Source organism: Trachypithecus francoisi, unplaced genomic scaffold (genome assembly GCF_009764315.1).
Source record: "Trachypithecus francoisi isolate TF-2019V2 unplaced genomic scaffold, Tfra_2.0 Lachesis_group17, whole genome shotgun sequence".
Classification (NCBI taxonomy): domain Eukaryota; kingdom Metazoa; phylum Chordata; class Mammalia; order Primates; family Cercopithecidae; genus Trachypithecus; species Trachypithecus francoisi.
In genome coordinates this window covers 43418785-43440966 of record NW_022681462.1, presented here as the reverse complement: position 1 = coordinate 43440966, position 22182 = coordinate 43418785, and the positions used below count along the sequence as shown (strand labels likewise).

General features: G+C 47.1%; 1 protein-coding gene across 3 annotated transcripts in view; it reads right to left on the bottom strand.

The window, feature by feature from the left end:
* MALL (mal, T cell differentiation protein like) overlaps positions 1 to 22182 on the bottom strand; it is a 35109-nt gene that overhangs the window by 5726 nt on the left and 7201 nt on the right. For all 3 annotated transcript variants that reach the window (XM_033175489.1, XM_033175488.1, XM_033175490.1), the window contains exon 2: positions 2081 to 2248. In XM_033175489.1, the coding sequence (XP_033031380.1) occupies positions 2081 to 2248 (168 nt within the window). The remainder of the gene's footprint in view (positions 1 to 2080; positions 2249 to 22182) is intronic.

Genomic DNA, 22182 nt, shown 5'->3' with positions numbered 1-22182 from the left:
TTTGACCAATTTCTCCCATTTGTAATGAGAGCATTTATGGAATGCTTGTACCCTTATTGTGTCTTGGAAGTAACTAACTTGCTTTTTGATTTTACGGGCTCATAGGCAGACAAGACTTCCCTTGTCTTAGATGAGACTTTGGACTTAGACTTTTGGGTTAATGCTGGAATAAGTTGAAACATTGGGGGACTGTTGGGAAGGCATGATTGTATTTTTAAATGTGAAAAGGACATGAAATTTGGGAGAGGCAGGGGTATAATGATATGGTTTGGCTCTTTGTCCCCACCCAAATCTCATCTCCAATTGTAATCCACATGTATCAAGGGAGGGACCTGGTGGGAGGCGATTGGATCATGGGGGCAGTTTCCCCTGTGCTGTTCTCATGATAGTGAATGAGTTCTTATGGAGTCTGATGGTTTAAAAGTATGACACGTCTCCCTCCCCTCTCTCTCCTGCTGCCATGCAAGGCATGCCTTGCTTACCCTTCATCTTCCACCATGATTGGAAGTTTCCTGAGACCTCCCTAACCATGAGGAACTATGAGTCAATTAAACCTCTTTTCTTTATAATTTACCCAGTCTCAAATAGTTGTTTATAGCAATGTGAGAATAGACAAACACACAGTGTTTTAAATGTAATATCTATGTCATAAGCAATGGCAGATTAATAAAGATCAGTATATTTCAGTTACCCAAAGTCAATCTTGGTCGGAAATATTAAATGAAAAATTCCAGAAATTAACAATTGAGTGAGTGCCTTTCTGAGTGTAACGATGAAATCTTGCACTGCCCCACTCTGTTTCACCTGGGATGTGAATCAGACCTTTGTCCAGCATGTCTACACTGTCTATGCCACCCATGTTAGTCACTTTGTACCCATCTGGGCTATCAGATCAACTGTTGTGTCATTGCAGTGCTTGCATTCAAAGAATCCTTATTTTACTTCATAATGGCCCCAAATTGCAAGAGTAGTGATGCTGGCAATTTGGATATGCCAAAGAGAAGTCATAGAGTGCTTTCTTTAAGTTAAAAAGTATAAGCTTTCAACTTAATAAGGAAAGAAAAAAATGTGCTGAGGTTGTTAAGATCTACAGTAAGAATGAATTGTCTATCTGTGAAATTGTGAAGAAGAAAAAAGAAGTGCATGCATAGCATAATCGGGGTTCAGTACTATCTGAGGATTCAGGCTTCCCTTAGGGGTCTTGGGACTTGTCCTCCAGAGATAGGGGGACCACTGTATACTGTCTTAGGTATGCTGAGGAATTGTTTACTTTGCATACATGTGATAATGTGAGAAAGTTGGCGGGTTTTCTTGGAAATGTACTGAAGTGTGTGGAATAGAATGGCATGATGTTTGGGGTTTGCTTTAAAATTCCTTAGCGGGGAAAAAGGCTAGAGGAAACAAATGTGGTAAGGTCTTGATAATGCTGCAATATGGGTTATGACTACATGAGGGCCTATAATGCAATATTCTGCACTTTTAAATATGTCTTCAATTGTTCGGTATGAAACACTTTTAAATGGTTTTTTGAGATTATGCGATAACATAAAAATTAGTGACGTACTATTAAATGAAAGCATCTACATCCAAAATTATTTGTAGAGTATAATTCATATAAATATGTGTGTGTATATATGTGTGTGTGTGTGTGTGTGTGTGTGTGTGTGTGTGTGTGTGTGTGTATACTTTGCATATAATTCATGTGGGATATGGAAGAAATAACCTGTCACAGGGATTGTGATAGGACCTTGCGATGGGACTGATTTTTTCCTACTAGCATTTTCTTCAGTGTTGCTCCAAGGATTTTACCAGGAAGAAAATTTAAGGGAAACACATCAGAATATGCTTGATCAAAGGGCATTGTGTGTTCTCCTAACAGGGAAGGCAATGAAGGGGAATACAAGGAATGATTTACTCTTGCAGAGAAATGTCTTCATTTTGGCCTGGTAGTAACATACTAAGATAAAATGTCTTGGTTCCATAGGAGCCTAGCCCAAGATCCCTCCCTGCCCAGAAAGGCCAATTGTCCTCACCCAACCCAGGACGTCCACCCAGGAGGAGCCATGCTTCTGGTTCTTACCACAACTCTCCAGGATTCAAATCTTTTGTAAAATCCAAACAAGTAAGACAACAGGAACATCAAGGAGATGAGAAACGAGGTGAGCGAGACATACATCACCCATCCTTGCAGCAATGGGAATACTATGTGGGTGGCAGCTACCAGGGTCCAGACCAAGAACCCAAATATCTGGAAGATAAAAGCATAAAAGAAGGGGCTTCATTATAGTATGGAGCATGTTTCCCTTTGCAGGGCATCTCTTTTCTGTGTCTAGCTATAAGTTCAGGTGAAGTTAGGAGGGAACCAAGAGGGAAATGGGGAAGGAAGCCTGGCCCCTCTGAGTCACGGTAAAGTCAGGTCCGATTGCTAGAAAATTCAAGGGGTTAATGCAGAGGTCACAAACAGAGGGACCCAGCCAAGTCTGGCCTGTGAATGTGTCTTTTGGCTCAAGCAGTACTGGCATATACACTTTTAAACAATTCTGAATAAGTTCTCAATGTTTAAAACAGGATATTTCACATGGAAAATCCAGATTTGGGACATTTCTTTAGAAATCTGTGGTTCTGGCCACAGGGTACCCATTTATCAGGCCAGAGTAGGCTGAAATGAGTTGTGACTGTCTCTTTAAAAAGGACCTGGAGTCCTCAGTGGACCACATCCCCTCACCCAATTAACCTCACACCATGCTGTGGGACATTCCCTGTTGCTCATTGACACTGAAATTGTTTACCAATGAGATACAGTTTATTTTTATGTATTTGTTAGCCATTAATATTTCCTCCTCTGTAAAGTTTTTTATTTTTTTAATCTGTTAAATATTTTAAAATAGATTTTTCTTTTTCTTATTGATTCATAGGAATTCTTGCTAATGGTGTGGATTTCATGGACTGTCATTAACATTGCAAATATATTCTGCTAGCATTCACATACTTTGTGGTTTCCTTTGATCAACTAAGCCCGTAATTTTAAGGCAGCTGAATATGTCAATCTTTTCCTTTATTGACTATGTTTTTATCAAGTGTAAGAAATTCTTTTCTGTTTTGAGTCATGAAGATATTCTTGCATCCAAGATTTTCCTCCTGAGATAATTTTCCTTCTTCCTGGAGTGCACCCTTTAGTAATCTCTTTAGTGAAGGTCAGTGGGTAGTAGTCAGTTTGATTTATTAGAAAACGTCCTTAAATTTCCCCTGACAATTATTTTCTCTCTGCACTTCCGAGATATATTTCCACCATGTTGTATATTTTCCGTATGCTTCTGTTGTGTTCTGGCTTCCACGGTTGCTGCCGAAAGGTCAGCTGTCCGTTGAACTCTTGCTTTGTAGGAATCTGTCTTCCTTATTTGGCTGTATTTAGTCTTCACTCTGTCTTTGGCATTCTGCAGTTTGTGAAACAGTGATACCATGTGTTGAGATGTGGATTTTTTTTTATTACTCCTGGTTGGTATTCATTCTATATTCAATATCTGAAAATTCCATTCACTTGCTCTTAATAGCTTGATTCTGCAGTTTGTGGCTTCCATTAACTTCTATTCTTGTTCACTTGTTTCCTCTTATGTTTAGTGAATTTTGTTTGGAAGTTCATGTCTGTGGGGGTAACTCAGTTCTGAATGATGTATTAGAAACTTTCTAGACCAAACAACTTCACTCACGTTTTTCTTTCTTGAGAGAGTCTCTCTCTGTCACTCAGGCTGGAGTGCAGAGGTGCAATCATGGCTCACTGCAGCCTCCAACTCCTGAGACCAAATGATCCTCCCACCTCAGCCTCCTTAATAGCTAGGACTACAGGTACATACTACCACACTTGGCCAATTTTTATTTTATTTTTTGTAGAAACAGGGTCTTGCTGTGTTGCCCAGGCTGGTTTTAAACTCCCAGCCTCAAGCAATCTTCCTGTCTTGGCCTCCCAAAGTGCTGAGATTACAGGCATGAGCCAATGTGCCCTGCCTTCACTCTTTTCTGCGTAGCTCAGCCAAAAGATATACAACTTCAGTTCTGCTTTCCAAACTATGTCCCTGGCTTTCTGGGACCAGCAATTCTTGTATTACAACTGGCCAATACATAGACATAGATGCGTCACCCTTTCACTTCTGAGGCTTCCCCTTGCTGTTGTCAGCTGTTGTCTTTGAATTTATGGAGCATTCTTGGGCTCTTAAGGAGAAAAGGGGAAAAGGAGGTGAGAAGCTAGAACTGAAGCTAGAATTTGCTCCCAAAACTGGTACCTCTTAAAGCACCAGTTCTGGGAGCAAATTCCCCCGTAACAATCAAAATCCAAGTGAATTTTGGAAGTCCTAGGCTAGTCTGAGACTGCCGGAGAATGAGTCAAGGTGGGCTTGTCCTAGGGAGGGGGCGGGAGGGATGGAAGCCGCTGTCCTCTGGCTCCCCCTCAACTGTGCTGTTGCGTGTCAATCCCAGTGACAAGGGCTGCTGATGCTTCAGAAAGGTACCAGGGCTCAGCTTTAAGGCACTTGCCAAGAAGCTATGAGAAGTGCATTAAAATGCTGGCACATGAACAATGCTGGTTATTAGTGATTCATCAGGTCCTTTACAGTTTTTTAAATGCATTCACACAGACTGCCTCATTTAGTCCACACACCAATTCTAACTCCCTTGGAAAGACCAGAGAACTATCATTTGATACCTTCCACTGCTTACTGCCAGCTCACCTGTGCCAGGCATGGGGACAGCAAGGAAACCTCAACCACATCTTGCCAGTCAGTGCCTGCAGAGGGGTCCTGGTCCCCCTCTTGCCATCAGAAGCTTCCTTGGCCAGACACAGTCATGCACGTTACTTGCATTCGCATATTTAATTTTTGCCACAGTCCATGAGGTAATACTGTACCAGAGGGGACTCGGGCCTGAGGTCACACAGGCAGTGCGTGGTGGGACTAGGACATGATGTAGGACACTTGTGGTTCTTGCCCCAAAAACCAGATTTCAAGGCCAAAGGCAGGGCCAGGTGGAGGCTCCTAGAATGTGCCAGAGGGTGGCCTACTAGAGCCTCAGCCAAGGTCTGCCTGGGGCATTAAGGGCCTTGATGGGGATATCATACCTGCAGTCTCAGGGAGCCCATCTGCGGTCTCCTTTCTCTGGGTTCCAGCTATGGCTTAGGGATCTCTGTCCTGCCTTTCACAACAGGCCAGGGGCCTCTGAGCATTTGGGAATCTACTCAAATGTCGCAGGAACCTTCCTGCAATGGCTTCAGTGTTGCAGAATCAATGTTCTGCAGAAGAAAGTCACTCACTTCTTATTTCCACACCCTCTACCTCCTGAACAGTAGGAGGGACCAGAGCCAAGGGCTGCGGGTGGATTTAAACTCGGTAGAGTTCGTGATCTCATTTCTGTCTCAAGTAGTCTAGGTTGGATTCCTCATAGGTGTGAAAACTTTGAGCATTTGTTTTTACTTTTTCTTAAAGCTCACATTTGGCTTTCCAAATTTCCTGGTGGCCTAAATTGCTTTCCCATTTTAATGCTTATTTTTGTATTTCCTCAGAGCAGGAGATATTTTTCAATGGTTGGGGCTGGCCCTCAACGTGGAGAAATATTTGATTACAGCGAGCCATTTAGAGCAAGTAGATTTCAAGCACAACTTTGGCAGATCCTTTTCTTATAAGCAAACACACACAGTCAAAAAAAAAATTTCCAAAAGGCTGAACTGACACTTGAAAGGACGTCTTAAGGAAAGATGGAGCTTAACGATAGATTTTTAAAACCTATTCTTCTCTAGAACATGCAGAGCTCCTTCATTTTTCAGAAAGTTTGTTAAGAACTAGAATATGAGGATGGGGGTAACAACACCCAGATTGGAGTCCAGGAAGAAAGGGCTGACGGCAGATTTGGAGAGGGAGGTTGAGCCTGGATGTTACCACACCAGATAGTGAGAAGACTTCCAAAGCCTCCTCGGGTCCGGCCAAAAGGAATCAGCAGGCTCCTGCTGGCCAAACTTGGGTCCCTCCTGGGACCACTTCGGCTGCTTACAGCTATGATGGATTGGAATGCATCAATTAAAGTAAAATCCATGAGTTCAAAAGGATACTTAAAATAAAAACTTCTTTGGTCACTTTTGGAGGATGCTTATTATTTTGAAAACTGCTTTAAAAGAAAAAGAAGCTGGCAAAAAATGTGTTGTGGGGGCAAAGAGCTTCTCAAATATACACATACCGGAACACTACACTCCAGGTGGCACTCTGAAGTCCTCCTACTCCTAGAACCCTTTGGGGACTTCAAGAAAGCCCCAGGGTCTGGGTCCTGCCCCAGAGAGTCTACTTGAACAGGCAAGGGAGGCTGCGTTGTTGAGAATTCCCCAGGCGGGGTGGCCAGGGCTGAGAAAGCCTGAGGCCAGCTCTCTGCTTCTATTCTCACCTCCAGTCCATGCACCATGCAGTACCTTTCCTCCTGGGTTTGAGTCCCAGCTCTGCCTGGTGGGCAGGCCATTTAGCTTATCTGTGCCTTTGTGTCCCTGTCCATCAAATAGAGGAGGTGGGGGTCTCACTGGCCCCTCTATCATCCGGCCCTTGTGATGGTTTGGTGGGTCTGTCTGGCGCATGGTGAATGTCGGCTGTAGTAGCCATAACCATTTGGAATGGCACAGAGGGCAGGAAGGGACGTCGTTCCATGAGAAAGATACAGAGGAGGGAATGTCCAAGAGAGGCCTCTCTAAAGGATGGGAAATTCACTTTTGGAAAGGAGGGATGAGAGATCAATCAGCTGGGTGGGTGAGATAACATTTAGAGGGCACAGACCCTTCTTATGAGTTGAGTATAGCTTTGGTCACCAAGAAAAATGTACCTACACACACACACACACACAATTTTTGCCTACAAATCTGAGGGCTCACAGACCCCCAATGTCCGTCTGCAACCTCCCAGTTGAAGTCCATTGCCACCTCTAGGTTAAATAACTTTGCCATCAACGACTCTATTACTTTGGCAATATTGATCAAAACATTAAATGCACATACTGTTCAACTCAATAATTTCACTTGATGGAATTTGTCCTACAAATGATGCACATGAGCAAAATGACAAAGATAAAAGTTGTTTATTGCAGCTTGTTGATTACAGAAAAGCTGGGAAATGACTCCTTTATTCAGAGGGAACCAGTTAAATCAATTATGTCTGCCAAGTGAAACACTCAGCAATCTTCAAAAAAATAAAAAATAAAAGAGAAAAGTCTATATCCCAAAATGGAACACGCTCCAAGAATTTGTAAAAGCACAGACCAGTGTACCCAGTGTGCTATGATTTGTGCAGAAAAATCAGAAAACGCATGTGTGAGTGTCTGTGCATATGTGCATTTGTTGCAGGTGAACAGAATATTCCCAGAATGAGACCCAATCAGCCAGTTAGTGTCTTGGTCTCGGGGGAGCAGAACCTCTTGGCTTGGAGACAGTTTTGAATGTAGGACCATGTTCACATTTAAAATAACCCAAAACAAATAATATGTAAATTTAAAAAGAAAAGAAAACTGCGTGGGCACTGGAGGTTCACTAGAGAATTCTGAATGGGAAGAGATAAGGAGGATGGCCTTTGGGGAGAGTGGATCTGCTCACTCACACAGAGCAGCTAGAAGCCCCTTACAGGCGGGAAAGGGGCCGCTGCAGGGACCGGGATCACACACAGAGGTTCTGAGACAGACGCTGCCTGAGTATTGACACCCTGGGAATGGTGAAGGATATGTCAAAAAGATGCATGGTCTCAGGTCTGTGTGGCCAGGGCTCTGGGCTGTGGCTGGGAGGTGTGGGTTTGGGGTGGGGCAGACAAGGAGCTGAGAAGCAGGGAGGAGTGCCAGGGTTGGGTACCTGGTGGCAGGTTTTTCTGCATGGCTGGGCGTTGCTTCAGCATGGCAGGTTTCATGTACTGCCAACCCCAAATTCCTTTGCTTACTGTGTCTCTTTTTTTTGTTTTCTGGGTCATGATGAAAAATGTTTATTTTAGTGCAGATTGCTATCAAAAGTTTTACAGCTTTTGCAGGAAAGGGTTGTGTTAGTCCAGCTTTCATGACAGCTTTGCCTCTCTTTCTCTTCCCTGGTACTCAGGTGACCACAGGCTTCATAAAGCCTCAAAAACTTCAGGCTGAGAGGAAAAGGCCCCAGTCAAGATGGGTGCGGCTCATGTCATCAGCAGACACGTGAGCCGGGGTCTCCTGACCCCACCACAGGCCAGGCAGGCGTGGGCTTTGTAAAGGACACACGCGGGCGTTGCCCACAGCGGGAACCTGGATGCCCCGAAGGCTCCCTCTGCCACTGTGATGTTTCAGGATGAAGGAAACGATTGTCCCTCGCATTCAGGTGTGCAGAGTGCATGCTGTTTAAGTCCAGGCTCTCTTGTTACTATATACCTCTCTCTCTTTTTAAAAATTGTGGTTAAATACATATAACAAAATCAACCATCCTAACCATTTTTCAGTGTACAGTTCAGTGGCATTCGTGTTCATTCACACTGTCGTGCAAGCATCACCACCATCCATCTCCAGAGTGCTTTCCATCTTGCAGATCTGAAACTCTGCACCTGTTAAAGAACAACTCCCCATTCTTCCCTCCCCACAGTCCCTGGCAACCACCATTCTACTTTCTGTCTTCTCTGGGTACCTGATATGAATGGAATCATGTCGTGTTTGTCCTTTTGTGACTGCCTTTTCTCACTTAGCATAATGTCCTCAAAGTTCATCTGTGTTGTAGTATGTGTCAGAATGTCCTTCTTTTTCAAGGCTGAATAATATTCCATTGCATATGTGTGTCACAGTTGGTTTATCCATTCATCTGCTTATACACACTGGGCTTGCTTTCACCTTTTGGCTATTGTGAATAATGCTGCTATGAACATGGGTGTTAAAATAGCTCTTTGATGCACACCCTTAAAATGTAAAAACAGCTGGGTGCAGTGGCTCACACCCATAATCCCAGCACTTTGGGAGGCCAAGGTGGGGATCACTTGAGCCCAAGGGTTCAAAATTAGCCTTGGCAACATGGCAAAACCTTGTCTCTAAAAAAATACAAACATTAGCCAGACATGGTGGCACATGCCTGTCGTCCTGGGAGGTGGACACCCTTGACTGTGCCACTGCACTTCAGCATGGGTGACAGAGTGAGACCCCGTCTCAAAAAAAAAAAAAAAAAAGGAAAAGCAAGACAAGGCCTATCCTGGGGCTGTGCTTCAGACCCCATCAGGCAGTTGCCATGCAAAATGCCTCAAGAGTCACAGCTCTGTCAAACAGATGTGCGCATGTTCCTGCCACTGTAGCATCCCTTGGGAGTTTGGTTCTGAACACGCAGCACTAAGGGGACCTCGCAAAGGACACCTTACAGCACAAAAACTCAAACAGGAAGGCAGAGTGTCACCTTGCTTGACCTCAGCTGGGAATGTGTGTGCGCGTCTGACAACTCAAGGTTTTCGTTGCTCTGAGCATGTCAGTGACTGTGAAAGTGCCAAGTGTATTAATTTGGGGGTTACAAATACATCTTAGCAGAAGTGGGTGAATTTGCAAATACAGAATCCAGGAGTTATGTGGGTCCACTGTATTTTCAGTGTCAAAATTATCTTCCATCGAGTTGAGAAAACCTCATTTACTCAATTAGGCCCTAATCAGTGTATATGGGGGTTTTTAGCTTTTTCCTGTTACAGATGCTGCAGCAGCAAATACCTTGTGGCAGAGAGCAGAATATATTCTCTCATGATAAACTGTTTCTGTGGAATGAGTTCCCCAACTGGCCTTACTAGTGAGAGGTATAGGCTCTCACCAGTAAGGGGATATCGCTGCCCACGCCATTAGACTCATCACATTCCCTAGCTAAGAACACATACTTGACTTAGTCCTGATCAACGAGACAGAGGGAAAGTCTTCCTGGTGCCTAAGAAGGGGGCACAGGGCACAATGGTCCCTTTCTTGCTCTGGCCATTACTGTGCAGTGGTGAACCTGAAGCCATGAAATGGAGGAGGAGAAAGATGAAAGGAGCCTGCATCCCAGATGACACAACTGAGCTGCTGACCCAGATCGCAGGACACGAGATAGTGCATTTCCCTTCTGTTAAGGCCAGTCCCAGCCAGCGACAGCCCTTTCACAGCATTGCTGAGGAGTCCTGGGATTTGAGTCTGTGCATGTCACTCATACCCCTCACCTTCTCTTCAAACACTCCATTGACTCCCATGACTCCCAGGCCAGACTCAGGACACCCACCCTCTGCCTTTATGCCAGGCTCCCCAAGCCTCCACCACATCCCCCAGTCCTGGGACTGGCAAACTATGAGTGAGACTCATTCATGGACTGCGACTCCATTTAGAGGATTATCAACCAGCATTAAGAACTGGAGCCGACCGGGCATAATGGCTCACACGTGTAACCCCAGCCACTTTGGGAAGCTGAGGTGGGAGGATTGCTTGAGGCTAGGCATTTGAGGCCAGCCTAGGCAACAAAATGAGATCTTGTCTCTAGAAAACATTTCAAAAAATTAACCAAGCACACCTGTAGTCCTAGCTACTTGGGAGGCTGAGTGCGGGGAGGATCCTTTGAGCTCAGGAGTTCCAGGCTGCAGTGAGCTATACTTGTACCACTGCACTCCAGCCTGGATGATGAGCAAGACTCTGTCCCTCACTGCCCCCTCTGCAAAAAAAAAAGAACTTAAGCAGAGTAGAATTATAAAGTATAGGAGTGTATTTTGTACAGGAAAGGGAAATACTGTTTCCTGGATCTTTTGTTTCACTCACCCACACACACACGCACACACACACGCCTGTAGTGTACCAGGGTGCGATGGAAATCTCTCTTTTTTTGTGGATGAGTTTGTGGAAGCCCTTGCTCCAGCGTGCCTTCCTTCCTGCCCGCCCCTGGACCACTCCTCCCCTTCACAGCACTGTCCCATGGGTAGGCCACAGCCCAGCACAGGGCCCAGCCTGGCGCCTGCAACATCATCCCAGGGCCTGAGGGGCCATGCGGGGGGCTGGGTGGGAGTGGGAGCCGCTGAAGAAGGTAAAGGGAAATGTGGAGATGACAGGCCCGTTGTCAGGAAGAGTGGGAGGAGCCCTGGAGTGCCCTACCTCTGTGGGGCTGGAACTCCCTGTACCCCAGCTAGGGTCTTCCACACATGCTCCTACCTCAGGTGCCACAGCTGGAGGCCAGGGACCCAGCCAGGCTGTGCTGGGTGCTCCTGGGCAGGGCTCACCTGACTGCAAGTCTTCCTGTGGGTGGCTCAGAGACCCAGAGCCCACCTGGGTGCTGCTTACAACTCATGAGGCAGCTCCCACCCCCGTGTCACTGGCCCTGCAGCCTCATGAAGCCTTCTGATCAGCCATCCTTATCTCCTTTGTGCTTTGAATACGGGAGGATGCTGGCTCTAAAAGGCAGAGGGGCATCCTCAGTTACCCAGCAGGGGCGTGGCAGGCCTGTCTCCTGTACCCCAAGAGGACCCTGAAAACGAGTAGCATTGCACAAACGTTCCACACTCCGCAGTTCAACCTAGCACACTTCCAAACCCTGAGTCACATGGAGGGATCATTTCTTTTTCTATGGCTTTAAGGCTAGCAGGAAATTGCCAGCCCAGGCCCCTAAGGCCTCCAGGGAGGGCCGGGTCTCATCTCCCACTGGATAACAGTGTTGGCGGGAACTTCCATCCAGTGCTGGTGGGAACTGTGTCCACAGCTGCTTGTGGCTGAGCGAGTCATATAAGGGGGTCCTAGGTACTCGTAAGCACTCACAGGATGGGGCTGGCAGTGTGCCCCACCTCTCTGGGATGGGTCCAGAGTGGCAGGAAGCGCAGTCCGGGAGGGGCCCTGAGTCAGGGCCAGGCATCCCCATTCCTGCTTCCTCCTCCCCTAGCACCACGTCCGCCCATTCAGACTGACTGCCTTCACTTTTTATTGACCAAACAGTACAGATTTACAGATTTACAATGTCATATAAAATTGACTAATTAGAACATTCTTTTCCATCCAAAGTCTAAAGCGCTTTTCCTTCTTGTCTCTTAAAGAAAAGGAAGGGGACAAAATTAAACACAGCATTTGGGGGGCATACTTTCCCTTTTGTCTACCTATGCACCTTAGGAAAGCACAGACACGCTGTAAAGCAGCAAGGGGAAGGCATCCTGCTCCCCCCGCGGCCCCGTGGCTGGGCTTCCCCACGCTCCCTGGCCCCCTGCCCCAGTGTCCTCTTCCTCACTCTCCCTGTTTGGTCCCATACATTGATTAACTTCATGTTCCTGCCCATGTGCCCCCCAGGAAGTTGCCTAATGATCCCTGGACTCAGGCTCAGGGCAAGTCCCCATGCTCTCCTTTCTCCTTAGGAGCCCACAGATATTTTGTGACTAGTAATGTACCTGCCCTTCATTAGGCACCAGGTCACTTAGTCCTAGTTGATTGATTGCCTGCTTGGCTCTCCCCAGCTGACCCCCAGTCTATCTATGACCAGACCCTGAAAGGCAGGGACCAGACCATGTCACCTCCTCCAGGAAGCCACCCTTGACTACCAAGACCCCTCCAGCATACTTCCCCTAGGGTCACTCTCCACTTTCATTGTCTCTCTTTTTCTCTTCCCTGCCTCCTGCTGGGACTCTGAGTTCCTGGAGGCAAAACTGTCCCCTGAGGTCTCTGTCCCTGGGGTACAGCACGGAGCCTGGCCTAAAGCAAGTGCTTGGTACATGTCACTGACTCACTTGAGAAAGGAGGAGGGGGCTGCTGGACACACCACTCACTAGCTGCTCATGCCTCAGCTTCCTGGGACAGATGCCCGTGAAGGTGGCACTGCCTGCCGCCTTCTGGGCCTTCCACTGTGGCCCGGCCACAGACCGGCATTCCTGCCAGGAGCCTGAACCAAATGGGGACAGACGTGTATTTGTTTCATCCTCACTTACTTCCTGCTCCATCACCTCCCAGGCCCCAGAAATTCTCCCAGTAGGGTAGGGAGCAACCTTCCCTCAGGATTCCCCAGGAAGGCTTTTCCCACCACCCTGCCTCCTCCCTGACCGCACCAGCGCCCCTCGTCATCCTGAGATGCCCCATCACCCTGGTACATAGGACAGACTACTAAAAATTGTGCTGTCAGAGAGGACGGTGCTCAAACAAATACACCTCCCCCTCCGTACCTCCCCCAGCATCACGGAGGCAGAGAGAGAGTCCAGATGGGCCGTGCTGGGGGGAGGCTGGTCGGGGTATCTGTGAATAGTGTCGAGGTAGAAAAGCAAAGCTCAAAGAATCCAGCCTTCTTTGAAAGAGGTCTGAAGACTCTGGAGTCTCAGACCCATGATATTCGGCTCCTCTGGATGGGGAGCCTACTGAGGCTATACTCTGGGACCCCACTGGTATCTTCTAGGGACAGCTTGTGGCCAGGGACAGGAAGTGGTGCCATGGGTAGCTAGTGCTGTGGAATGTGGTACAAGGGTTGGCCCTGTCCAAATGAGGTGGGCCGTGTGTGGGGCCTGAGCAGCCATCCATTCTGGCTGAGATGGGGGAGTCTGACTAGGTAGTGACTGAGGGACAGGCTGGTCTCTTCAGGAGGCAAGAGGGCCCGAGGCTAGGGGCTGGGATGGGCAAGGCAGGGGAGGGGCTGGAGAGGATGGGCGAGGCAGGGGAGGGGCTGGAGAGGATGGGCGAGGCAGGGGAGGGGCTGGAGAGGATGGGCAAGGCAGGGGAGGGGCTGGAGAGGATGGGTGAGGCAGGGGAGGGGCTGGAGAGAGATGAGGGGGCAAAGGCCAGGGTCCTCGAGCTCCTCCCCACTAGGGCCCTTTGCCCTGTGTGTTATTAATCTGGACAACTCTCTAGGAGCCTCTCCTGACTCCCACAGATCTGCCCTGCCCAGGGGAAAGTTCTCCAGGGAGAAAGCTCCTGGGAATGGCGGAGAGAGCCAGCACTTCTACTGGCAAGGCTCCTTATCTGGGGCTCGCCCTGGGTCCAGTGGGTCAGACTGCCCGGGCCTCTCTGTTAGGCTCCATATCAGCAGCCGGTGGCTCCTTCAGGGCAGCCGTCAATTCTGTGTACCGCGGGTGGGCTGGCCTTCTGACAGTGTGCTTGGTTGACTGTCTTGGCCGAGTTGAGAGAGGCCACTGGTTCAGGGACAGCTGTTCATGGTCCTGCTGACCACGGCCAGGGAAAGACCCAGGCTGGAAGTTCAGACAGGGGCCGGAGTGGCCAGGGATGCGGGGCCAGGCCAGGTGGTTCCCAGTGTCTCTCTGCTGTGTGGTGTGGGCTCCCTCGGTGGCTGGGTCCTTGCTAGGTTCTGGCAAGGGAGGATTTGGAGGGAGGCTGGGATGTTAGGTGAGGAGTGGGGTTTCCTGCTGCCTTTTCCAGGCCTTGCCATTGTCTCTCCAGAATCAGCAGCAGCAGCTGGAGATGAGTTTCCCAGTGCCCTTTCTTTAGGGTGAACACTGTCTCCCAGCACCCACACACTGGTCTGAGCACTGACAAGGCAGGGACAGCTTCATCTACAGGTTTGAGCATCAGCCTTGTTGCCCTTCTGTCCCCGATTCTGGGGGTGGGCGGCAGGTGCCGTGAGCGCTTATTATTATTCTCTGGATTGTTCAGTGGCCCCTTTCTGTTCATCCAGCCTTCCAACAACTGTGTTAACAAGTCCCTGCATTGAATCCCCTCCGTGTGAAGCACCTATCATGGTTTCTGTTTCCTACTGGACCGTGACAGGCATAGCACCTTTACAGATTTGCTTGGCTGTTCTCCATCACCCTCATTACGCATCAGGCTCCATAGGCAGGGGCCATGTCTGTCTTGTTTATCTTTGTATCCTCAGTGCTTGGCAGAGAGAGAGTAGGTGCTCAGCTTGAATGAATACTTGGGATTTAAGTGGGGGATTTAAGTCTTCCTTCTACCCTGACTTTATGTATTTGTTAACTTCCTGGTCCTAGGCAGCCCTAATCTGAACAAGAAAATGCGTCACCCACCAATCCAAGCCCTTCAAGAATGTCAAGATCCTCCTTGAGTCAGCTTGTCCCGACACCGCCTGGCTCCCAGGGCCGCTGGGCAGCTGTGGCTGGCTGTGCAGCCCTTGCTTTTCACCTCTCTCCTGTCCTGGAGTGCCCGTTGCATCTTCAGTGTGTTAGTTGCACCACTCCTTTAAGACAGGCTCATGCCTTACCTTATCCCCTCAAAGACTGTCTTATTTTTGTCTGCCCCTAAGAGCAGAGCATGAGGCTAGAGTGGCAGTAGTGTTTCAATAAACACATGTTGACTTATAATTGCTACTTCTCTTACAATGCGCTTTCTAGTAAGAGGTCCGATGACCGCCAACGATAAAGTAGTATGGGCTGGCATTATGGAGCACTCACACACCATGTCCTGATACTTCCTGTGAAGTCCACATTCAAACCCCACAGCTGTCTTATAGGATCCTTGTTTCTCTTTATTGTTACTCTTTCCATTGTTGACAAAACTGCGGCTCAGAGTGATTAAGTAACCTGCCCAGGGTCTCACAGCAATGAAGAAGTAGAGCCAGACTTTAGGCCCCATCCTGACTGACTCTATTTTACTGAACCTGAATACACCGTGGCCTCCCAGAGGAGGGCCTGGGCCTGACCAAGGGGGAGGAAGGCCAAGGTGGCCACAGGCAGTGTGGGGAGGTTCACATCCAACTCCTGCCCCATGGCCTTTCTCATCTTCTCTCCTGGGAGGCCTTGCTCTTCCCCAGCCCAAGGCCTTCCCTTTCCTCGTGTCCTCCCGTCCTTGTCTTCCAGGGGACATCCTTGGCCATTATTCCAACGGGACCCCATGGTCCCATGGGCACAGTGGTCGGTGGCTCCCATGTCCTGCAGGAGAACAGAAGAGAAGGGTGCTGCCCTGTGGGAGCTGGACCAAGGATAGGAAGAGGCAATGTGGCAGTGAGGGGAGTGAAGGGAGGGACAGAGACAAAAAGGCTGAAGCGTGAAAAGAGAATTATAAAATAAACTGGGGTGAACTGAATTAACTTTGCTGCTCCTGGAATTATAGAGAACTGACAGGGGAGCAGAGGAAAGCAAGGGAGATGATTTTTCCTCTTGGAAAACTCAATTTTAAGGCACAGTTAGAAGGAAGAGGAAGATTCCTGCCCTAAGGTCAGGCCTAAGAGGAGTCCTAATTTCTTCTCCCAGCCCCACCTAGTCACTTTCAGTGCACACGGAGTTGGCCCTAGGGGATTCCCAGGGGGCCCCTGGCTTCAGTGAGTTTCAAACAGGCTCTTCCATATAAACAGAGTAGAAGCAGCAGCAGGTTGGAACGGAGGTGATACTGGCCATTTGGGTAAGACATACAATAAACTTGCTGAGCTGGAAGAGCTCGGGATGAACTTCTAGGGGCTCAGAGGATTTCCCTCTGACTGACATGCTGGCGAGTTAAGCAGCTAAAAGGAAAACATACAACATCAAACAAAGAGTTTGCATGGTCTCCCCTTTTAACTTTCGGAACCTCTAGAAATCTTAGCTGTTTGTTTTAAACTAGTCAAAAATCTCGTAAGTCAACTAGTGACAAGGTTGACAGTTAAAAGAATTTATTGGAGTCATATTCATAAAGCATTTCCTTGTTCACAGTCACCTGGGTGAGCTTGCAGCTTCCACCTTTAAGCTTATAAAAAAGCTGATGAGTCACCTCCATCAAACAGGTAATGGCATGGTCAGTCCCCAGCACCCCCAGACAGCTGGCCCCAGAGCAGGGCAGGGGTGTGAGCCGCACCCACCCCAGGCTCCCCCAAGGCACACACACTTGCTGCATGAAGGAGAGAGCTCTCATCTTAAAATTCATCCATTCAAACCTTTTTTGCACTTGTAGATGATGTTTTAAAATTAATATTGTCTTTAGGAAATCTAAATTCACCGGTAAACTACATAAAACATGAACTTTACTGATGAAGTTTCAGCAGTCACTAGTGGGGATGTAAAACGCAGAAGTTATTCTCCAGCCACTCTGGAAAATGGTTTGTCGGGGTTTCTTAATACTTACTACACCACCCAGCAATCATACAGGGGCATTTTCCTGGAGAACCGAGCATTACCCCCACACAAAAGCCTGCACACAAGTGTTCACAGCAGCTTTATTTGGAACAGCCAAGAACTGGAAACAGGCAAACTGTTTCTCAATAGGCGGATGGTTAAACAAATGACGGCAAAGCCAGACCACGGAACACTACTCAGCAGCAAGAAGGAAGGAGCTATTGACATAGGCCACAGCTTGGATGGTGCTCAGGAGCATTAGGCTGAGTGGAAGACGCCAACCTCAAAGACCCATATACTGTGTGGTTCCATTTATTTATATAACTTTCTGGAAATAACAAAATTGTAGGAATGAAATTTGTGGTTTTCAGGGGTTTGTTCAGGAGTGGTTGAGGGAGGGCAGGGTAGGGGGTGCACTCTGAAAGGGTAGCACGAGGGAGCTCTTTGTGGTGAGTGGCAGCCCTGTACCTTGATGCAGTGGTGATTCCCTGAATCTACATATGTGAGAAAAGTGGAGCCCCAAAGTACCAAGGGCGGTTTTTGGGCTCTGATACTGTACTACCATTAGGAAAGATGCAGCTACTGGGGGAAGCTGCGGACAGGGACTGGAGGCCTCTCTGAATTATCTTTGCAACTTCCTATGAATCTATAATTACTACAAAATAAGTTTTAAAATGTGAACTTTACTGGCAAAGACTTGAAAATAAACATTTTAGGCAATTATCCATGAAAGCAAGCTCAGGAGAGGAGAGGTGGAAGAGAAACTGCAGACTCCCCAGGGCCTGGCCCATCCCTGTCTGTCATCACCAAGAAATAGGGGATCCGGCCTGGCCAGCAGGGTGGCTCAGGGTCTAGGGAAGTTGAGAGAGGAACCAGGGCCTTGTGTGAGTGCATCTGACTATGCTTTCCTGGCACATATGGCCTCTTGTTCATATGGAAAGTCTGTAGCACGGGTCTGCTCTCAGGTCCTTGGGGTATCTCGTCAGCAGCAGCTGGAAGGAAAGGTCCTCCCTGCTCCACCCCCACCGTGGACAGTATCAGAATTCCATTATTTGATTTCGAGTTCTTTGTCCCTTTGCTGGCCTGATTTTACAACTCACTCTCTGTACTAACACCCTTAGAAAAACAGGCCTGTTCGTGAGGTCTTAGGCCCTGAGACAGAATTTGCTGGGCCCCCAAGGCCTGGTGCTCTGGGATCAGCCCCAGTGGGCAGCAGCAGCTGCACCCCTAGAAGAGCAAGGCAGAAGAGGTGCCTGTGCTAGGCTGTTTCTGTACTTGTCTCTCCTGCCAGCATGTTTTCTCTTCAATGGGATCAGAATCACCCACCCACCTCAACATTCTCCCTCTCTCCCATCTACCTCCCCATTCCTCACCCCAGATATAAGGTCCATGTGATTCTAGTTTCGTGCTAGGAATGCTTATTTAAGGGAAAACCAGGTACAGAACAGCAGGTACAGAATAACCCCATTAAATAGGTGTGTACACATATATGAGTATGTGTGCACATATGGATCATATTTATTTCTGAACTTTCTCAAATTTCAATAATGAATAGGATTACTCCTGAATTAAAAATAAATGAAGTTATAATGAGGAAACATCAGACAAGACCAAATTAAGAGACATCGTACAAAAATAACTGATCAGAAGGCAGAGGGGATCATGGCAGGTGGAAGGCAGGACTGCATTGCAGCTCCAGACAGAGCAGCACGCGAAGGTTTGCATTGTGAATTTTAGCTACAGATCAACCGCAAGAACAGACCAGCAATCCTGAGAGGACCCACAGACCCTCTGAAGGAAGCAGACTGCTCTTGCAGGACCCGGGAGACACCCCAAATACTGTGAGTGCCCCAAATGAGGAATTAGGAAAGGGAGACCTTCCTCTTCCAAACACATCCCCCCACTGGAGAAGCTGAAGGTCTGTTTGCAGGAGAAGTTTCCAACTTTACCTGGAGCTGAGTCAAGTTGGAGAGCTGAGCAAAATACAGGGGTAGAGGAAGCAGCAGAAAGGCCCTGGGAGCTCACTGGGTCCCCAAGCAGCCCATTCCTGCCTGGCACCACAGGAATTCATTGGGAGGGTGGCCAGAGGAGCAAGGGGTAAAACTCCACAGGGAGAAGGACTTCTCTAGGTGAACTTTGTAACAATTTGAATGGGGAGAGATGCCTCCTGGCCAGAACTCAGAAGACCTGGCCGGAACTCAGGAGAGGTCACAAATTGAGTGTGCAGACTTTATAGGCAGGGGAAGAACTAAAGCCCTTTTCTCTTGCTTTGGGAGGAGGATAGCCTTGGGCAAGTTTTCAAACCCATCCTGCCCTCTGCCTGGAAACAGACTTGGGGCTGTTGTGAGGGACACAGTGGGAGTGAAACCGGCCATTTGGTTTGTGTGGGAGCTGGGTGAGGCCTGTGACTGCCAGCTTTCCCCCACTTCCCTGACAATCTGCATGACTCAGCAGAGGCAGCCATAATCTTCCTAGGTGCACAACTCCGGTAACTTGGGAATCTCACCTCCACCCCTCACAGCAGCCACAGCAAAACTCATCCAAGGAGAGTCTGAGCTCAGACATGCCTAGCCATGTCCCCATCTGATGGTCCTTCCCTATCCACTCTAGTGGAAGACAGAGGGCATATAATCTTGGGAGTTCTAGGGCTCCACCTACCACTGGTCCATCTCCATACTACTACAGCTGTTGCTTTCTGGAAAGTGCCACCTCCTGGCAGGGGGCCAACCAGCACAAAAATAGATCATTAAGTCACCAAAGTTAAGGGCGCTCACAGAGTCCACTGCACCCTCTGCCACCTCCACCAGAACAGGCACTGGTATCCATGGCTGAGAGACCCATAGACGGTCCACATCACAGGACTCTGTGCAGACAATCCGGAGTACCAGCCCGGAGCCAGGTAAATTCGCTGGGTAGCTAGATCCAGAAGAGAGACAACAATCACTGCAGTTCGGCTCACAGGAAGCCACATCCATAGGAAAGGGGGAAGAGTACTGCATCAAGGGAACACCTTGTAGAACAAAAGAATCTGAACAACAGCCTTTAGCCCTAGACCTTCCCTCTGACAGAGCCTACCCAAATGAGAAGGAACCAGAAAACCAGCCCTGGTAATATGACAAAAGAAGGCTCTTCAATACCCCCCCAAAATCACACTAGTTCACCAATAATGTATCCAAACCAAGAAGAAATCCCTGATTCACCTGAAAAAGATTTCAAGAGATGAGTTATTAAGCTAAACAGGGAGGGACCAGAAAAAGGTGAAGCCCAATGCAAAGGAAGTCCAACAAATGATACAAGTGGAGGGAGAAATATTCATGGAAATAGATCACTTAAAGAAAAAACAGTCAAAAATTCAGGAAACTTTGGACACACTTTTAGAAATGCGAAATGCTCTGGGAAGTCTCAGCAATAGAATTTAACAAGTGGAAGAAAGAAATTCAGAGCTCAAAGACAAGGTCTTTGAATTATTAACCCAATCCAGTGAAGACAAAGAAAAAAAAAAGAGAAAATATGAGCAAAGCCTCCAAGAAGTCTGGGATTATGTTAAACGACCAAGCCTAAGAATAATTGGTGTACCTGAGGAAGAAGAGAATTCTAAAAGCCTGGAAAACATATTTGGAGGAATAATCGAGGAAAACTTTCCCAGACTTGTGAGACCTAGACAGCCAAATACAAGAAGCACAAAGAACACCTGGGAAATTCATCACAAAAAGATCTTTGCCTAGGTACATTGTCATCGGGTTATCCAAAGCTAAGACAAAGGAAAGGCTCTTAAGAGTTGTGAGACAAAAGCACCAGGTAATCTATAAAGGAAAAGCTATCAGATTAGCAGCAGATTTCTCAGCAGAAACCCTATAACCTAGAAGGGACTGGGGACCTATCTTCAGCTTCCTCAAACAAAACAATTATCAGCCAAGAATTTTATATCCAGTGAAACTAAGCATCATATACGAAGGAAAGATACAGTTGTTTTCAGACAAACAAATGCTGACAGAATTTGCCATTACCAAACGACCACTACAACAACTGCTAAAAGGAGCTCTAAATCTTGAAACAAATACTGGAAACACATCAAAATGGAACCTCTTTAAAGCATAAATCACACAGGACCTATAAAACAAAAATACAAGTTAAAAAGCAAAACCAAAACCAAAGTAGACAGGCAATAAAGAGCATGATGAATGCAATGGTACCTCACATTTCAATACTAACATTGAATGTAAATGGCCTAAATGTTCCACCTTAAAGACACAAAACCGCAGAATGGATAACAACTCACCAACAAACTATCTGCTGCCTTCAGGAGACTCACCTAACACGTAAGGACTCACATAAAGTAAAAGGGTGGAAAAAGGCACTTCATGCAAATAGACACCAAAAGTGAGCAGGGGCAGCTTTCTTATATCAAACAAACTTTAAAGTAACATCAGTTAAAAGAGACAAAGAGGGACAGTATATAATGGCAAAAGGCCTTGTCCAACAGAAAAATATCACAATCCTAAACATATATGTACCTAACACTGGAGCTCCCAAATTTATAAAATAATTACTAATAGACCTAAGAAATGAGATAGACAGCAACACAATAATAGTGGGGGACTTCAATACTCCACCGACAGCACTAGACAGGCCATCATGACAGAAAGTCAATGAAGAAACAATGGATTCAAACTATACCTTGGAACAAATGGACTTAACAGAAACAAAACAGCAGATATTACAACTGACGGAACATTTCATCCAACAACCACAGAATACACATTCTATTCAACGCACACGGAAATTTCTCCAAGATAGACCATATGACAGGCCATAAAACGAGACTTGATAAATTTAAGAAAATTGAAATTATATCAAGCACTCTCTCAGACCACAGTAGAATAAAACTGGAAATCAACTCCAAAAGGAACCTTCAAAACCATTCAAATACATGGAAATTAAATAACCTGCTTCTGAAAGCATTTAGTCAAAAATAAAATCAAGATGGAAATTAAACAATACTTCAAACTGAATGACAATAATGACACAATTTATCAAAACCTCTGGTATATAGCAAAGGCAGTGTTAAGAGGAAAGTTCATAGCCCTAAACACCTACATCAAAAAGTCTGAAAGAGTACAAACAGACAATCTAAGGTCGCATCTCAAGAACTAGAGAAACAAGAACAAGCCAAACCCAAACCCAGCAGAAGAAAGGAATAACCAAGATCAGAGCAGAGCTAAATGAAATTGAA